Source organism: Tenrec ecaudatus, chromosome 17 (genome assembly GCF_050624435.1).
Source record: "Tenrec ecaudatus isolate mTenEca1 chromosome 17, mTenEca1.hap1, whole genome shotgun sequence".
NCBI lineage: Eukaryota > Metazoa > Chordata > Mammalia > Afrosoricida > Tenrecidae > Tenrec > Tenrec ecaudatus.
In genome coordinates, this window is record NC_134546.1 from 64,491,572 (window position 1) to 64,507,559 (window position 15,988).

Here is a 15,988-nt window from a genome sequence, read left to right on the forward strand (position 1 = left end):
TGGTCTTGAGCCCCAGGCCCAGTGATTCATTCCCTTATGTGTCTGGTTATGACTAAGAAATTTTTATAATTTTGCCTCAGGGATAGAATCTTAAAGCTTAAATTACAGATTATTAAATAATACTAAGGATTAAAGATTGTATATTACTTTACACCTTCATAGTTCTTTCACATTCATTAGTTTTGCTTTACAACTCTGAGGATAATAAAGTTGGGGTAGATAAAGTAGCTAGTTTCAGGTGTCACAGACAATACAGATGAAGCTACAATAATTGTCTAGGCTTTCTGGTTCTGCTGTCCACGTTCTTCCCAGTGCTTTATATTTTGGTATACTACAAGAATTTAAAAAAAGAAATTCTCTAAGCTAACTAATTAATTGGTTTCTTATATTTATAAAGATCTTAAAGCAATCAAACATCTCCTATGTAACCATGAAAATCAAGAATGTGTTATTACCATCCTAATTCTCAGCCAACATTCAAATTTTGTCATTTACTTTAATATTTTTTCTTTCCAAAGCAGGTGCTATTTTTAGTTTCACTTCTCTTTGGGCTTTTCCCCCTAATACAATTCCTCAAGTATTTTTCCTTCTTTTTCTTGACGTTTGACACTTTTTGCATTTCCTCACAGTGCAGCAGAGACCAAGAGATGATGGACTAATGGACTTATCAATGAATGACTATGATTTTAATTCTGGAAAGAGGTTGCATATGATAGATTTGGAAATCCAGGAGGCATTTTTGTGTTTTATGGCCTCTATTTTAAAAGGTTATAGATCATACTTGAGGCCGATAACACAAGCCCCATCTGAGACAGCCACAGATGCAACCTCTCTTTTTGCCCTACAAGGTAAGTGATTGCATGGTTTTACAGCTTTCCTGTTACTATGCTTCATCTCTTGATGAATCAGTTACACTCTGGGTTAATAACATTTTTTAAAATGCCTACCTATATTAAGGAATATGTGAATTCCAGCTTCATTGGTAATGGGATTTTTTTTCTCAGACATGTTGATTATCTCTACATTCATAAAATGTGTCAAAGAAACTTGATATTTGAAATGTGAAGATTATGTACCCCTTCATCTGATATGTGCTGACAGAATAACGTGTTCAGTTCAGCCTCTAGGGCAGCAAGGCAGTGGTGGGGATGTGGAGGAGCCCCTGGAATGGTCACCTCCAGTCTGGAGCAGCCTCATGGTGTGCTTTACAGTATCATTGCCTTCAGAGCCATGACGTTAAAAAATCTTGGGAAACCTTAAAGTGTGATTAGTCTCATCAGAAGAATTTATTCTCTTGTAATACTTAACATTTGAAAGAGAAATTAATTTAATAAGCATTTATTGAGTACCTCCAAATCCTATGCATTGGGTATATAGTAGTATGCAAAGTAGATGTAATCATTTCCCTCATGGAACTTACAGATAACAAACAACTAGAAAACAAAGGGATCACAGAAGGCCTTCCGAGGAAGTCATAGCTGAGCCATGATCTAGAGGATGAATAGAAGTAGGCCAGGCAGAGGGCAAAAACAGGACTGTTTGGGGCAGAGAGACTAGTGTATGAAAAGCCCCTGAGACTGGAGAGAGCTTGAGTTAATGAGTGTAGTGTAACTTGAATATAATGATCAAGTTGTAAGGGGAAATGCAGGAAATAAGCCCTTATGCTATTTTCAGTAAATAAGAAACAAATGATGAATATTAGAGATAATGTGTGTTAGCCCAGGTCAACTAGAGAAACAAATTCATAGACACACTCATATGTATATAAGAAGAGGTTTATATACAAGAGCAATTGAATATTGAGAAAGCATCCCAACCCAGTCTAGTCGAAACCCATGTCTGATAGTAGCCCATATGTCTGACAACAATCTATAAAGTCCTCTTCAAACTCACGAAACACATGCAATGATGCTGAATGCAGGATGATCACAGGCCAGTGGGTAGAAAGTCTTTGGATCCAATGGCAGATCCAGTGGTGTGGTAAGCATCTCAGCACTGGCAGGGATCTCTACATGGCTTCTCCCGTTTCAGAGGTCTGGTTGCATCTGGGTAAGTCCATGTGGCTTCTCCAGCTCAGTGCACTAGCGTAATTCCATGTGTCTTGTCAGCTGCAATGTCTCCCAGGGAGTGAGCCGAGAGAGAGTGTGTGTGTCTCCCGCCTCCAAGAAGGAAATCCAGGAATTCCCAGAATCCTTAGGTGAAGTCCATGCCCACACAGAGGCCGCATTGCCTATGTCCTGATTTACAGCCTAGACTCCACCCCTACACTCTTAATCCTCAAATTGACAACAAATTCTGTAACTACCCCAGAATATTTTGCTACTTTGATTATGTATGCAAGGAGAGAGGCAGAACAAGTACAGGTACACATGGCACAACATTGGGATGGGTGGGGAAACAACTTTCTAAATGCTTTCAAGTGTAATATTTTCTGTATGATCTTCATGGTTACTACTGGGCAATGGAGACACTTATAGAAGAAGATTTGAAATATGGGTTCAAGTTCCTTCCGAGGGTTATTTTTTATAGGTTGTTTCCCCTCTCAGGAATTTGTGTTTATTTTTCTGTAAAGTGACAGGGCTATGGAAAGTTTAGATAGCATGGTTGGTCACTTTCCTTCCAACTTAAGAATTCTGACTCTATGTGTGATAGCATTTATTCTGACAATGCATATTTATGTTAATATATTACAGCTTTCTTAAGAAGCCGAGATCGATCACATCAAAAATTCTATAACCTGATGACCAAAACACAAATGTTTATTCGTTTCATTGAAGAATGTTCTTTTGTTAGTGATAAAGATGCAAGCTTGGCATTTTTTGATGATTGTGTAGATAAAGTAAGTAAAAGTATGTCTCTAATTCCCTAACTTATTTTGTGTTGCTGCAATAAATGTTGTAAGTTACAGTTTCCATTATAACTTTTACCAGCTTTTATGCAAATCTAAATGAATTTAATTTTACTATTGACCTCTTGTAATGAAAGTTTTGGTGGCCTACTAGGGATGATAGAAAACAACCTGTTATGCCTTGTAGGATCATGAGCTTTAGCCATCAAACTCCATCCTTAACTTGTCCACTTATAGGCAGAACGCTGGCTTTTCTCCACATTTATGAACTTCCAACTAGAGCATCCATATTCTCTTCTTTTTTTGAGGTAGATAGTATTATGCTGAAAGTAAGTGTAAAGCAAAAGCGATATTTCATTTGAATATTTCTATTACTTGTGAGTGAGTTGTAGCATAAAATAATTATATTATTTTAAATTCACACATTAAGTAACCTCCTTCCCTTCTACCTTAATTACATTATGTAGATCAGAGCAAGATAGATATCCATGCTGAAGAGGGAGGAGATTGAGGAATGGTGGCCCAGAGAAGGGAATCAGAACTTAAGTGGATGAGTAAAGAGGAGCAGCGCAAAGTGTGAGGTGTCAGAGACCAACCCAGGTGAGGAAAGGCCCAATAGAGGGGATTAGCCTACCTTGAGAAATCAGAGGACAAGCAGGATAAAAAGACTTTGACAACCAAAGACAGTGCATGATGCACAGCTGGGAGGAGTCTTTTATACAATATTATTAGGATAATAAACAACTTGAATGTGGTCTGAAGATTAGATAGTAGTTATGTATTAGTGTTGATTCCTAGATTTTTCATGTTGTATTATAATTATGTAATTTAAGGTTGAGGGAACATCAATTACTGTCAAAAGATTGAAAGGAAAATTATTTTTAATGTATTTGAAATTTTTCTTTAAATTTGTGATATTAAGAAATATATCAATACACACATATACAGATAGTGTGGCTATGTGTTTGTGCTGATGATTGTATGCAACTCTCATACAGTTCACAATTATAGGATTATTTAAAGGAATCCATAATCACTTGAAAATTTATGGGAATTCATCTCTCAGTATTCAGATACTGGCTCAGTTATGTATTTTGTATGAAAGTATTTTTAACAATTATTAAGTACCAAATGGGTCTTATAAAAATGAAATATGATTCCTATTGTGTGCACATATTAGGAAAAATTCTACATTGGGAATCAGGAGAACTTATTTTTATCTTTTTATTGGGGTCTCGTACACCTCTTATCACAATCCATGCATGCATCCATTGTATCAAGCACATTTGAATGTATGTTGCCATCATCATATTAAAAATATTTTCTTTCTACTTGAGCCCTTGGTATCAGTTCCTCATTTTCCCCTCTCTCTTCCGCCCTCCCACTTTTCCTCCCACCCTCATGAACCCTTGATAATTTATAAATTATGATTACTTTCTCATGTCTTACTGACCAATGTCTCCCTTTACCCACTTTTCTGTTGTCCATGCCCCTGGAAGGGAGTTATATGTAGATCATTGTGATCGGTTCCCTCTTTTTCCACCCACCTTACCTTACCCGCCTGGTATCATTACTCTCATTATTAGTCCTGGATTCTCTGTCGTTCCAGCTCTTATCTGTAGCAGTGTACACGCTCTGGTCTAGCCAAATTGTAAGGTAGAATTGGGGTCGTGATAGAGGGGTTGAGGAAGCGTTAAAGAACTAGAGGAAAGCTGTATGTTTCATCAGTGCTGCACTGCATCCCCGCTGGCTCATCTCGTCCTCATGATCCTTCTGTAAGACCATGTCCAATTGTGTACAGATGGGATTTAGGTCTCCACTCCGCACGCCCCCTCATTCACATTGATAGCATTTTAGTCCTGGGTCTTTGATATCTGATCCTATAGACACCTCATGATCACACAAGCTGGTGTGCTTCTTCCATGTGGTTGCTCAGCTAAATGGCCGCTTGTTTAACTTCAAGTCTTTAAGACCCCAGATGCTATATCTTTAGATAGCTGGGCACCATCAACTTTCTTCACCACATTTGCTTATGCACCCATTTTGTCTTCAGCAATCATGTCAGGAAGGTGAATATCACGAAATACCAGGTTCTTAGAACAAAGTTTTCTTGCATTGAGGGTGTACTTGAGTCTGTCTGCAATCTTAATACTTAACATATAAATATATGTACACAGATCTATTTCCCTTTCATTATATATAAGTATATTTATATATTTAATTGCCTGTCTTTAGACCCCTATAAATGCCCTTTGCCTCCTTGCTCTTTCCTCTAGTTCCTTTTACTTTCCTCTTTTCCCACTATCATATTCAGCCTTCATTCGGGTTTCAGTAATTCGTCTCGGCTACATTGCTCTTGATCAAACCCCACCAAGCATCCTATACCCTCCTTACCATCGATTTTAGATCACTTGTTGTTCCCTTGTTCCTATACCCTCTTCTATGCCCCCCTCCCCTGAACCGTCGGTCCCATTGTTTTATCCTCTGGATTTTTTGTCCCGCCTATCTTATCTAGATAGATATGCAGAGACAATAAGTGCAAAAGCAAGACAGAGAAAAAGCAACAAAAGAAAACAACAACAACAAAACCAACAACAACCAAAAAAAAAGCCTATAAATAATTCCAGGTCTGTTTTTTGATCTTTAGGAGTGATTTCCAGTTGAGTCTGATGGGGTACCACGCCCTGGCCCCAAAGTCTTTTTTTGTTATTCCCTGGGGAGTTCATTGCTTTGCTCCCCTTGCTGCTCTGTTTCACAGACTTAGCATTTTGCCCCAGAGTGGTGGGGGCAGATTGGGCACAGTTCCTACATTGTGCCTCCGGTGTTGTGTCCCGCAGCACTCTGGGTCAGTGAGGGACATTGTGCCTTGTGGGCCGGCCCTATGGTCCTCTCTTGTGCATTGGTTGCTCTCGGCAGCAATATTGTCCTTGGCCCTTGGTCGGCCAGTACATGCTCTACTCTCTCTCCCTCTTCATTTGCTCCTGTGTGCTCTGATCAGACATGCTCCGCTCCCTGAGCTGTAGCTTCAGTGCTGTCCTCTGAAGTGAATTCTTCTGGGGGGTGGGGGAGTATCCATGTAGTTGGAATTGGGGCCTGCCCCGCAGACCTCTTTACCGGTTCCCTGCTTATGCTGGTATGTTGCATTCACATCTTGGTGCACTGACTTGAAGTCTGGTCTCTCTTTTCCTCTCTTGTGGAGATATAAACAACACCCTCCCCTTGGGCGGGTTACTGCCCTATTCCCCTGCGGCCATGTCTTTTCTTTCTTTCTTTCCCCCTCCTTTTTAGTTGGCTGCCATATGTATCCCTGATTGGGTCTGGTCCCTGTCATCGGACCTGGATGTCATCCCAGGAATGTATGTGTAGAGTAGCCTTTCCTCTATACCCCTTCTGCATTTTTAAACTTAACTCAGTGGACTCATGTTGTACTTGTCCTTTTGTGCTTGGCTTACTTTGCTTAGCGTAATTTCCTCCACTTCTTCCCATGTAGCCATGTGCTTCATGCGTTCATCACTGCTTTTTAGGGATGTGTATACTCCATTGTATGTATGTACCACAGATTTTAATACACTAGAAATTTGGGTTGTTCCAACTTCTTGTGATTATGAACTGTTCCATGATGAACATGAGCACAGATGTCTGGCCTTGTTTGCTTCTTGCCTCTTCTGGATATATGCCCAGTAGGGGGGTTACTGGGTCATATGGTAGCACGATTTCTATCTCTTTTAGGGATCACCAAATGGATTTCCATAGTGGCTGTACATACCTACAGGTGCACCAGCAGTGGATGAGAGTTTGTATCTCACCACAACCCTGCCAACACTTGTTATTTTCTAATTTTTTGAATTGGGCTATCTTTGAGGATTTTAGGTGGTATCTCGTAGTTTTGCGTTTCTCTTATGACTAATGATTGGGAACATTTTCTCATCTGTTCATTGGCCATTCGGATTTCTGCCTTTGTGAAAATTCTGTTTGGGTTCTTTGCCCAGAATGCTGTAGATTTTAGTAATAAGGCCTTTGTCTGATGTGTCATTGCTAAAGATGTTTTCCCAACTGTGGGCTCTCTTATTACTCTCTTGGTGAATTCTTTTGATGTACGCAGGTGTTTTATCTTCAGTATATCCCACTTGTCAATGTGTGCCTCATTTGTATTTGCCCTTCCCTATTTCCAGTAGCCTATGTATTCCCTGTACCAAAGTTTTCAGGTTTGTCCCAATTCTCTCATTAATGACCATACTATTTTGGGGTTTTACCTTGAGATCAATTTTGCCCGAGACTAGGATTGCAACCACTGCTTTTTTTTGAATTGTCATTTGCTTGGTATATATTTTTTAGCCTTTGAGTCTCACCTATTTTTGTCTGTAATCTTGAGATGTGTGTCCTGTCGACAGCCATTGGTTGATGCGTTGTATTTTCTAAGCTAGTCTGCTAGCCTCTGTCTTTTAATGCCTGAATTCAGTCCACTGATATTGAGGGCTATTGCATCCATCTGTGGACTCTGATGTCATCCTGTACCTTTTGTGTTGGGTGTTTTCCTACCTCCCTTTTTTATCAGTGTGTGGTGTGTGTGTGTGTGTGTGTGTGTGTGTATGTTCATTCTTGCTTTCTTTCCACCCTTGAGCCATGCTGTCTTAGCTGTTTTTCATGTTGCCCTCTGGGTGGAGTTGTTCTGTATGGCGGTCTCTTATTTGTGCTTGGTGAGTGTTGTTCTTCTGCCCATTCTGGGTCAGCAGGAATCTTTTGTAGGGCTGGGTTTCTTTTAATGTATTCTTTGAATTTTTTCCTTGTCTGGAAAGACTCTTACTTCTCCATCCATCTAGATAGATAATTTGGCTGGATAAAATATATTGGGTTTGCGTTTTTTCCTTCAATTTTTTAATTACGTTACTCCACTCTCGCTTCTTCATGGTATCCGCTGATAGGTTGCAGCATATTCATATTTGGGTACCTTTGTAGGTTTTTGTAGGGTACCTTTGTAGCTTGTTCTTCCCTAGTTTAACTATTATAGGCTTTGGTGACTTCTTGGGATTCAGTCTGTCTCGTATTCTTTGGGCCTCCTGAATGGTTGCCTGGTTTTCATTTATTAAGCTGGGTAAGTTTTCCTCTAAGAATTCTCTTGCTATTTTTCCTTTGACTTCTTTCTTGTGTCTTGTTCAGCTATGCCATAGCATCAGACATAGCTCCAAAGTTTTCTTCAGCTTCTCTGATTATCTTATTTGACTCCCTTTCCCATTTGTTCAAGTCTGCCTGGTTATCCTCTAGGTCACTAGTATGATTCTCTGTGTCCTTAAGCCTGTTAATTTGCTACTGGATTTTGTTATTTCTTCCGTTAGGTCTTGTATTTCCCTTTGGTGCATGGCCTTTATCTCCTCTATCATGTCATCCTTTTTATGTATTGCTTCCCTCATATCCTGTATGACTTCAAGCAGAATTCTGAAGATTTCTCTCTGTAGCAGGTCAATGTCTGCTTCTTCTATGCACATTGCTGGGTTCAGGACTTCTTCCAACATTGCCTCTAGTTTCTCCTGTTTTTACATTGAGGTTGTTGTGTTGTTTTAGAGGAGCCCAGCGCCATTTTCCAGAGAGTCAAAGAGTACTGGGCTCTTTGGGAGACTCGTAGGAATGCTTCTTCAAACTACCTGTAGCTCATTGCACTGTGGGGTCAGGCTATAGCTTTATTCTCCTTTGGTTTCAATCTTTCCCTAGCCAACCAATATTCTGTTCTTTGGAGGACAAGCTGGATTGTCCTCTCAGGGGTTGCTGGTTGGGTGTTTGTGGATCTGTGAGATGCTGCTGCCCTGGATGATCTCACAGGAAGCCCTGGTGGTGTGGCCCATGGCAGATTGGGGTGCCTCAGAGCACATGCAAGGGTGCCTACTGCAATGGGAGTGCTGAGAGGGCAGGTGGATGTGCCTGTTTGGTGTAGAGCACCACAGATGATGGGTGGAATTGCCTTAGTCAGCAAGCTCACCGCATAGGTTGGGCAAAGGTTTCAGCAGCAGAATGGTGCACTGGAGAGAGTTGGTGGCGCTGCCTTAGGCTGTGTGAAACACTGTGTCAGGTGGGAGGAAGTTCCCTCATCCACGTAGGACCATGGAGCATGGATAGGCTTCTTCAGCCTTGTGGAGTGCTGTGGAAGGTGGGCAGAGATTTCCCTCGGCTAAGTGGAGCACCCCAAAGGGCGGGAGTTCCCCCAGCTGCTGAAAGGGCCTTGGAGGGTAGGCGGGAGTTCCCAAGTCAAGTATAAGGCCACAGAGGGCAGGAGTTCCCCAGCTGGGTGGAGGGTGTGCGTAGTTGTCCTAGGTTAAGGGGGAGTGGCCTGGAGGCTGGCAGTGGTGTGTGAGAGGAAAGTGAAGAGAAAAAAAAATGAGGCCACTGAGACTGCGTGGGGGAAAGAGAAGAGAGAGAAACCAAAGTAAAGAAATGGCTGAGCCCCTATTGCCTGACCGTGGGGCTGGAGGGGGTTAAACCCTGCTCAAAGGTGGCAGCACACTGAGGCTGTGTTGAAGTAAAGTCCTTGGCCCGGCCAGAGGAGCCCAGATTGTGGTGGGGCTAAGGTTAAGCCTTAGCTGGCTGCCACCGTGGTAAGTCAAACGCCCACAGCTCCTCAAAACCTTGTGGATCTGTGTCTACTTATCTTTATGATGCTCCTCTGTGACCCAGCAGAGTGAGATTTCCCTCCCAGTGGCTCTCCTGTGCTGATTTCTGTGGCGTCCCACTGGTATGTGTTACTTGGTTGCCATCTTGGTGGAAGTTTTTATTTTTTTCTCTCTTTAATACTTATTTTGTTTTTATGTTTAAAATCATTTTATTGGGGGCTCTTACAGCTCTTATAGTATTCTATATATCAGTTGTTTCAAGCATATTTGTACATATGTTGCCATCATCATTTACAAATCATTTTGTACTTGAGCCCTTGGTATAAGCTCCTCTTTTCCCCCCCTCCTTCTCCTCCCCTCCTACCTCATGAATCCTTGATCAATTATGTATTGTTATTATTACTTTATATCTTACTCTTTTCATTGTCACCCTAAACTCACATTTCTGTTATTCATCCCCTTTGTGGGGAGGGGACTATATATCCAACCTTGTGATGGATTCCTCCTTTCTCCCCCTTCCTGCTTCCCAACTATCCCCCTACCCTCCTGATATCACTACTCCCACTCCTGTTCTTGAGGGGATTTATCTGTCCTGAATTCCATGTGTCGAGAGCTCTTATCTGTATCAATGAGTGTTCTCCAGTCTAGCCAGATTTGTAAGGTAGTACTGGGTCATGGTAGTGAGGGGTAGGAAGCATTCAGGAACTAGAGGAATGATGTGTGTTTCATTGGTGCTATACTGCACCTTTGTTGAATCAACTCTTCCTTATAACCCTCTGTGGGGGGGTATCCAATCATCTACAAATGGGCTTTGAGTCTCTACCCTAAACCCCCTCATTCTCATCAATGTAGTTGTTTATTTTGGATCTTTTGATACCTGATAGCTGATCCTGTTGATACCTCCTGATCACACCGGCTGGTGTGCTTCTTCCATGTGGGTTTATTTGCTTCCCTGCTGGATGACTGCTTGTTTACTTTCAAGCCTATAAGACCCCAGATGCTATATCTTTTGATAGCCAGGCACCACTCGCTCTCTTCACCACATGTGATTATTTACCCATTTTGTCTTTAGCAATCGTGTAGGGAAGATGAGTAGCAAAGAGTACCAGGTTATTATAACATAGTGTTATTGTGTTAAGGGAGATCTTGAGTAGAGGTACAAAGTCCATCTGCTATATTAATACTTAACATATAAATATATGTGCATTGACCTCTATTACTTTCATTATAAATTAATATATTTATATACATAGCCTATAGCTATGCCTCTATAAATAGCTTTTGCCTACTATTTCTTTCCACTATTTAATCAGGTGACTTGTAATCCCACTTCTTAAAATTGTGCTCTAGTCATGTAGACTTTCTTATCCCTGTTTTAAAAAATATTGTAAGGGAAGATTTGAGTTATAATAAAAAATATAGTGTTATTTATATAAACTAAAAAGTGAAAATATGACTGTTTACATTTTGCTGAATGTTATTCAAGTTTATACAGACATATTTCATTGGATGTTATTTTATGACATAGAAATGTTTGGTTTTGAATGATTCATGCAGCAGGAACAAGGTCAGAACCTCTATAGACATCCCCCTTTTCCTTCATTTTAAATCCCTTGAAGGATGATTGATATAGAAAGGTACTGCTTTTGGTGTTCACAGAGTTAATAAGATAAGGTACCCAGAAATATTAACTGTGGTCCTTGAAATGCTTTAAAATAGGAAAGCAGTGCATATGTGCCAAGAATTTATCTGCTTAGAACTCATCATTCATTCTTCCATAGGAGCACTGCTATATAGATTAAAAGCAAAAAAAAAAAAAAAACCAATTCACTTCTCCCAAGTCGATTCTGGCTCATATCAACCCTATAGGACAGGGCAGAATTGCATAGCCTATATCTAATCAGGGAAATATCACATACATTGAAGATCTGTAACCACAATTTCAAAGTATAGAACATTTTCATTACCCAAACAGGGATATTTTGAGGAAAATTTTTATTTTCAAGTTTTGAACAACCTCCTGTATATACTCATATGTAAACCGAGTTTTTCAGCACATTTCTGATGCAGCTTTTGTGGTAAAATTAGGTGCCTCCGCTGATATTCGGGTCGACTTATACGCGAGTATATCAGGTACTCATATTTGTTTTCCACCACTTGTCATCAGTTTCTCATACTGTGGTGGTTGTGTGTTGCTCTGATGCTGGAAACTATGTCATTCATATTTCCAATGCCAGCACAGTCACCCAAAGTGAACAGGTTTCAGTGGTATTTCCAGATTAAGAACAGAAAATGAAAAAGGAATTTACTGCCCACTTTGGAGGAAGTAGCCACTGAAAACCAACCTATGCACAGGTTCAAAAGGTCATACTAAAGGCCTAATGGAGTCCTAACATTGTCAGAGATTGTGCCTGAGGATAGGCCTCCTGGGTGAGAAGGCCCTGTAAATGTAACTGATGAGGAGTTGTTTTCTCAAAGTAGAGTTGACCGTGGTAATGTGAATGGAGTAAAGCCTTCTCCTAATCATAGAATAATTAAGGCAAATTGAAGTAATGATGAGGTCAAAGAGCTGAACAGAAAATTTCAAAGGATAACTCAAGAAGACAAAGACAAATATTTTAATGAAAGAAATAAAAAATTTAAGCCTTAAGTTGCAATATTGAAAGAATCTATGGGCAAAATATTAAATGATGTGTAAGACATCAAAAGAAGATGGAAAGAATACTAACAGAAGACCTGACAGAGTCACTATACCAAAAATAATTAGTCAATTTTCAACCATTTAAAGAGGGAGCATATGAGCAAGAACTAGTGTGGCTGAAGGAAGAAGTTTAAACTGCACAGAAAGCATTTGCCATAAACAAGGCTCCATGAATTGATGGAATACCAATTAAAATGTTTCAACAAGCTAATAAGGTAACTGGAAGCAGCACTTACTCATCTATGTCAGAAAATTTGGAAGACAGATCCATATTTGTACTCTTTCCAGAAAGTGACTCACTAGTATGCTCAAACTATAGAGCTGTATCATTGATATTACATGCAAGTAAATTTTTGCTAAAGATCATCCAACACTAGTTGCACCTGTATATTGACAGGGAGGTGCCAGAAGTCCATGCCAGTTTCAGAAGAAGACATGGAACAAGGAATATCACTACTGATGTCAGATGAATTGTGACTGAAAGCAGCAGAAATATTTTTACCTGTTTTTTTACTCTGCAAAGGAATTTGTGTAGATTATAACAAACTATGGCTAAGCTTGAGAAGAATGAGAATTCCAGAACTCTTCATATGGAATTTGTGCGTGGATCAAGAGGCTGTTGTGAGAACAGAACAAGGGAATAGTGCATAGTATGCTAAGCAAATAAGCAGAGAAGCTAGATTATATAAGGAAGAATATGACATCAGCAGGCTTATTAACAACCTGTGATATGCAGATGACACAACCTTGTTGGCTGAAAGTGAGGAGGACTTGAAGCACTTGTTGATGAAGATCAAGGATTACAGCCTTCCTTATGGATTACAACTCAATGGAAAGAAGACCCAAATCACCAACCTGTGTGACCATAAGGTGTCAGCATCAGAAGACCCAAAACAAGTAAATCAATGAAAATGATGGGGTCGGTCCGAATGGAGACCCCAAGCCCATCTGTAGATAATTGGACATTCCCACACAGGAAAGAATGAGCCAGGATGCAGCACAGCACTGACCGACAGACACACAGCATCCTTCTAGTTCTTTAATGCTTCCATCTCCCACCACCAGTATCATGACCCAGTACCTTACAAAACCGGCTAGACCAGAGTGTGATACAGATAAGAGTTCTTGACATATTGAATCCAGGACAGACAAACCCCAGGGGGATGAACAACAGTAATGTGGGTGAAGGGAGACAGCAGGCGCTGTAAGATATGAAAATAATAATCTATAATTTATCAGGGGTCTATGTGGATGGGAGTGGGGGGAAGAGGAGCTGATACCAAGGGCTCAAGCAGAAAGAAAATATTTTGAAAATCGTGACAACATATGTACAAATGTGCTTGGTACAACTCATGTATGGATTATTATAAGAGCTGTACCATGTTAAGTGGAGAAAAGATAGAAGTTGTAAAGGGTTTTGCTTGCTTGGGTCCACAGTTGGTGCTTACAGAACCAGCAGTCATAAGTTCAAAAGACATGTTGCATTGGGTCAATCTGCTGTGAAAGACCTCTTTATAGTATTTTAAAGCAAGGATATTAGTTTGAGAATTAAGGTGCACCTGACCCCAGCCACAGTATTTTCATTTGGTTCAGATGTATGTGAAAGCTGGACATTAAATAAGGGATCCCTAAGAAGAATCGATGCATTTGAATTGTGGTGCTGGTGAAGAATATTAAAAGTACCATGGCTGCTAAGACTTGGAAGAAGTACAACCAGAGTGCTTGTTAAAGACAAGGATGGTGCTTTATACAATTGATGTATGTATATGTATGGATTGTGATAAGAGTTGTATGAGCCCCTAATAAAATGTAAAAAAGAAAAAAAAAGACAAGGATGACAAGACTTCCTCTTACCTACTTTGGATATTTTGTCCCGTGAGACTGATCCCTAGAGAAGGACATCATGCTTGTTAAAGTAGAGGGGCAGTGAAAAAAGAGATGGATTGAAACAGTAACTGCAATCATAGATTCAAGCACAGGAACAATTTTGAGAGTACGCAGAACCAGACAGTGTTATATTCTGTTGTGTTTAGGGTCATTATGGATCAGAACCAGCTCGATAGCACCTAACAACAGCATATTGCTTTCTTGGCTCTGTGGGCTAAGTATTGAGCTGCCAATCACAAGGCTGACCATGCAAACGCATCAGTCACTCTGGTCTTCACAAAGATTACTTATCTCAGAAATCCTAAACAGAGTTGCTCTCAATAGGAGTCAGCTTGATGGCAGTGAGTTTGGTGTTGGTGAGTGGTGCCTCAGAAGAAGGGCCTAAACGATCTACCTGTGAAAAACCAGCCATGAAGAGCCCTACAAAGCACAGTTCTATTTGACACACATGGGCTGGCAACGAGTCAGAGTCAACTCCAAATCAAGTAGTAATTTGCTTTAATGTAATTCAAAGGACTCTTATGAAAGAAAAGAGCAAGATAGAATATATTTTAATAAATAATCATCATATGTAATAGGAGTAAGATAATTGTATACCTAGTGTGGTTACTCATTGGGAAGTGATCCACATGGTCAACAGTTCGTAACCACCAGCAGCTCTACTAGAGAAAGACTTGACTTTCTACTCCCATAAATACAGTCTCAGAAACCCACAGGGGGTCACTATGAGTCAGCATTGGCTCGATGGCAGTGAGTTTGGAGTGTTAGTAAACAGAATCCACCTATACTTCACTTACCTGCCATTTTCTTTCCCGACAGTTCATTTATGGCAATAGCAAAAAAAAAAAATCTGGCTCACTATTTTGTTCATTAATCACCCAACGCCAAGCTGCAAGGAGATAGTGATGCTGGCTGTAATATTAAGGTTCTGTATCAACTTGGCTGGGCCATTATTTTCAGTAGTTCACCATTTATGTGGTGTGATGGGATTAGCAGCCGGGTAATGATTTAATTCAACAACTGTGTACTACTGCAGTAGTCATCCTCCATTTTGTGTTCTGATGTCGTCATACTCTGTTTTTACATGATGCCAACCTTTGCGTAACGCAACATGTCCTTTTGAACCGAATCCTGTCTGTAAGTGAAAAGTGTTCTCGCTACATTGAGAACTGCATTCTGGTGGTACGGTAAGTCACACCATGATCTGCTAGCAAGGCTCGCTGTGCACACCCACTAGCTGCTCTGCCTGTTCCCATAAAGATTTACAGTCTTGAAACTCTGTGGAGCCCTTCCGCTCTGTGCTCTAGGGCCATTAGAGTTAGAATCAACTCAGTGGCAGTGAGTGAATTACAACTTTGTATGCAATTATGTACCACAATTTAAGTTGGTTCACCACAGAAAATTGTTTGCTTTTAATCTAAAATTTTTTTCTGAATATTAATAGCACTTTGAAAGTAATTTTTACATGACAGTTATACGTTGGTTGAATGGTTGTTATTTTAATTGAACAAATCTTACCTCTGGCAATTTAACTATGAAAAAGAATATTAGGTATGGGCAGCTATCTGAGGCGATCCATGAGTAAAATTAAGCAAAAAGTAAGCACATTCTTCTTTTTATTTTCCTTATAAATTTTACTTTGTTGTTATTGTGAATATATACAGCAAAACATGCACAAATTCAACAGTTTCTACATGTACAATTCAGGGACATTGATTACATTTTCGAGCTGTGCAATAGTTCCCACCATCTTTTTCTACGTGGCTCCTCCCTTATCGGTGTACACCCGCTGCCCCTGAAGGTTTTCATCTGTTTGTTGCTGTCAGTAGGGGCGCATATGAATAATCCTTAAAAGAGCATAATGCTCAGGGCAGGCTTTTTTTTTATTTTCTTTTTTTTTAATTTATTTTTTTAACAATTTATTGGGGCTCATACAATTCTTTTCACAGTTCA

The 15,988-nt window shown here is 40.1% G+C and overlaps 1 protein-coding gene across 7 annotated transcripts in view; it reads left to right on the forward strand.

Annotated features, from left to right (window-relative positions):
* DENND4A (DENN domain containing 4A) overlaps positions 1 to 15,988 on the forward strand; it is a 162,441-nt gene that overhangs the window by 91,459 nt on the left and 54,994 nt on the right. For all 7 annotated transcript variants that reach the window (XM_075535898.1, XM_075535895.1, XM_075535900.1 and 4 more), the window contains 2 exons: positions 630 to 848; positions 2,694 to 2,839. In XM_075535898.1, the coding sequence (XP_075392013.1) occupies positions 630 to 848; positions 2,694 to 2,839 (365 nt within the window). The remainder of the gene's footprint in view (positions 1 to 629; positions 849 to 2,693; positions 2,840 to 15,988) is intronic.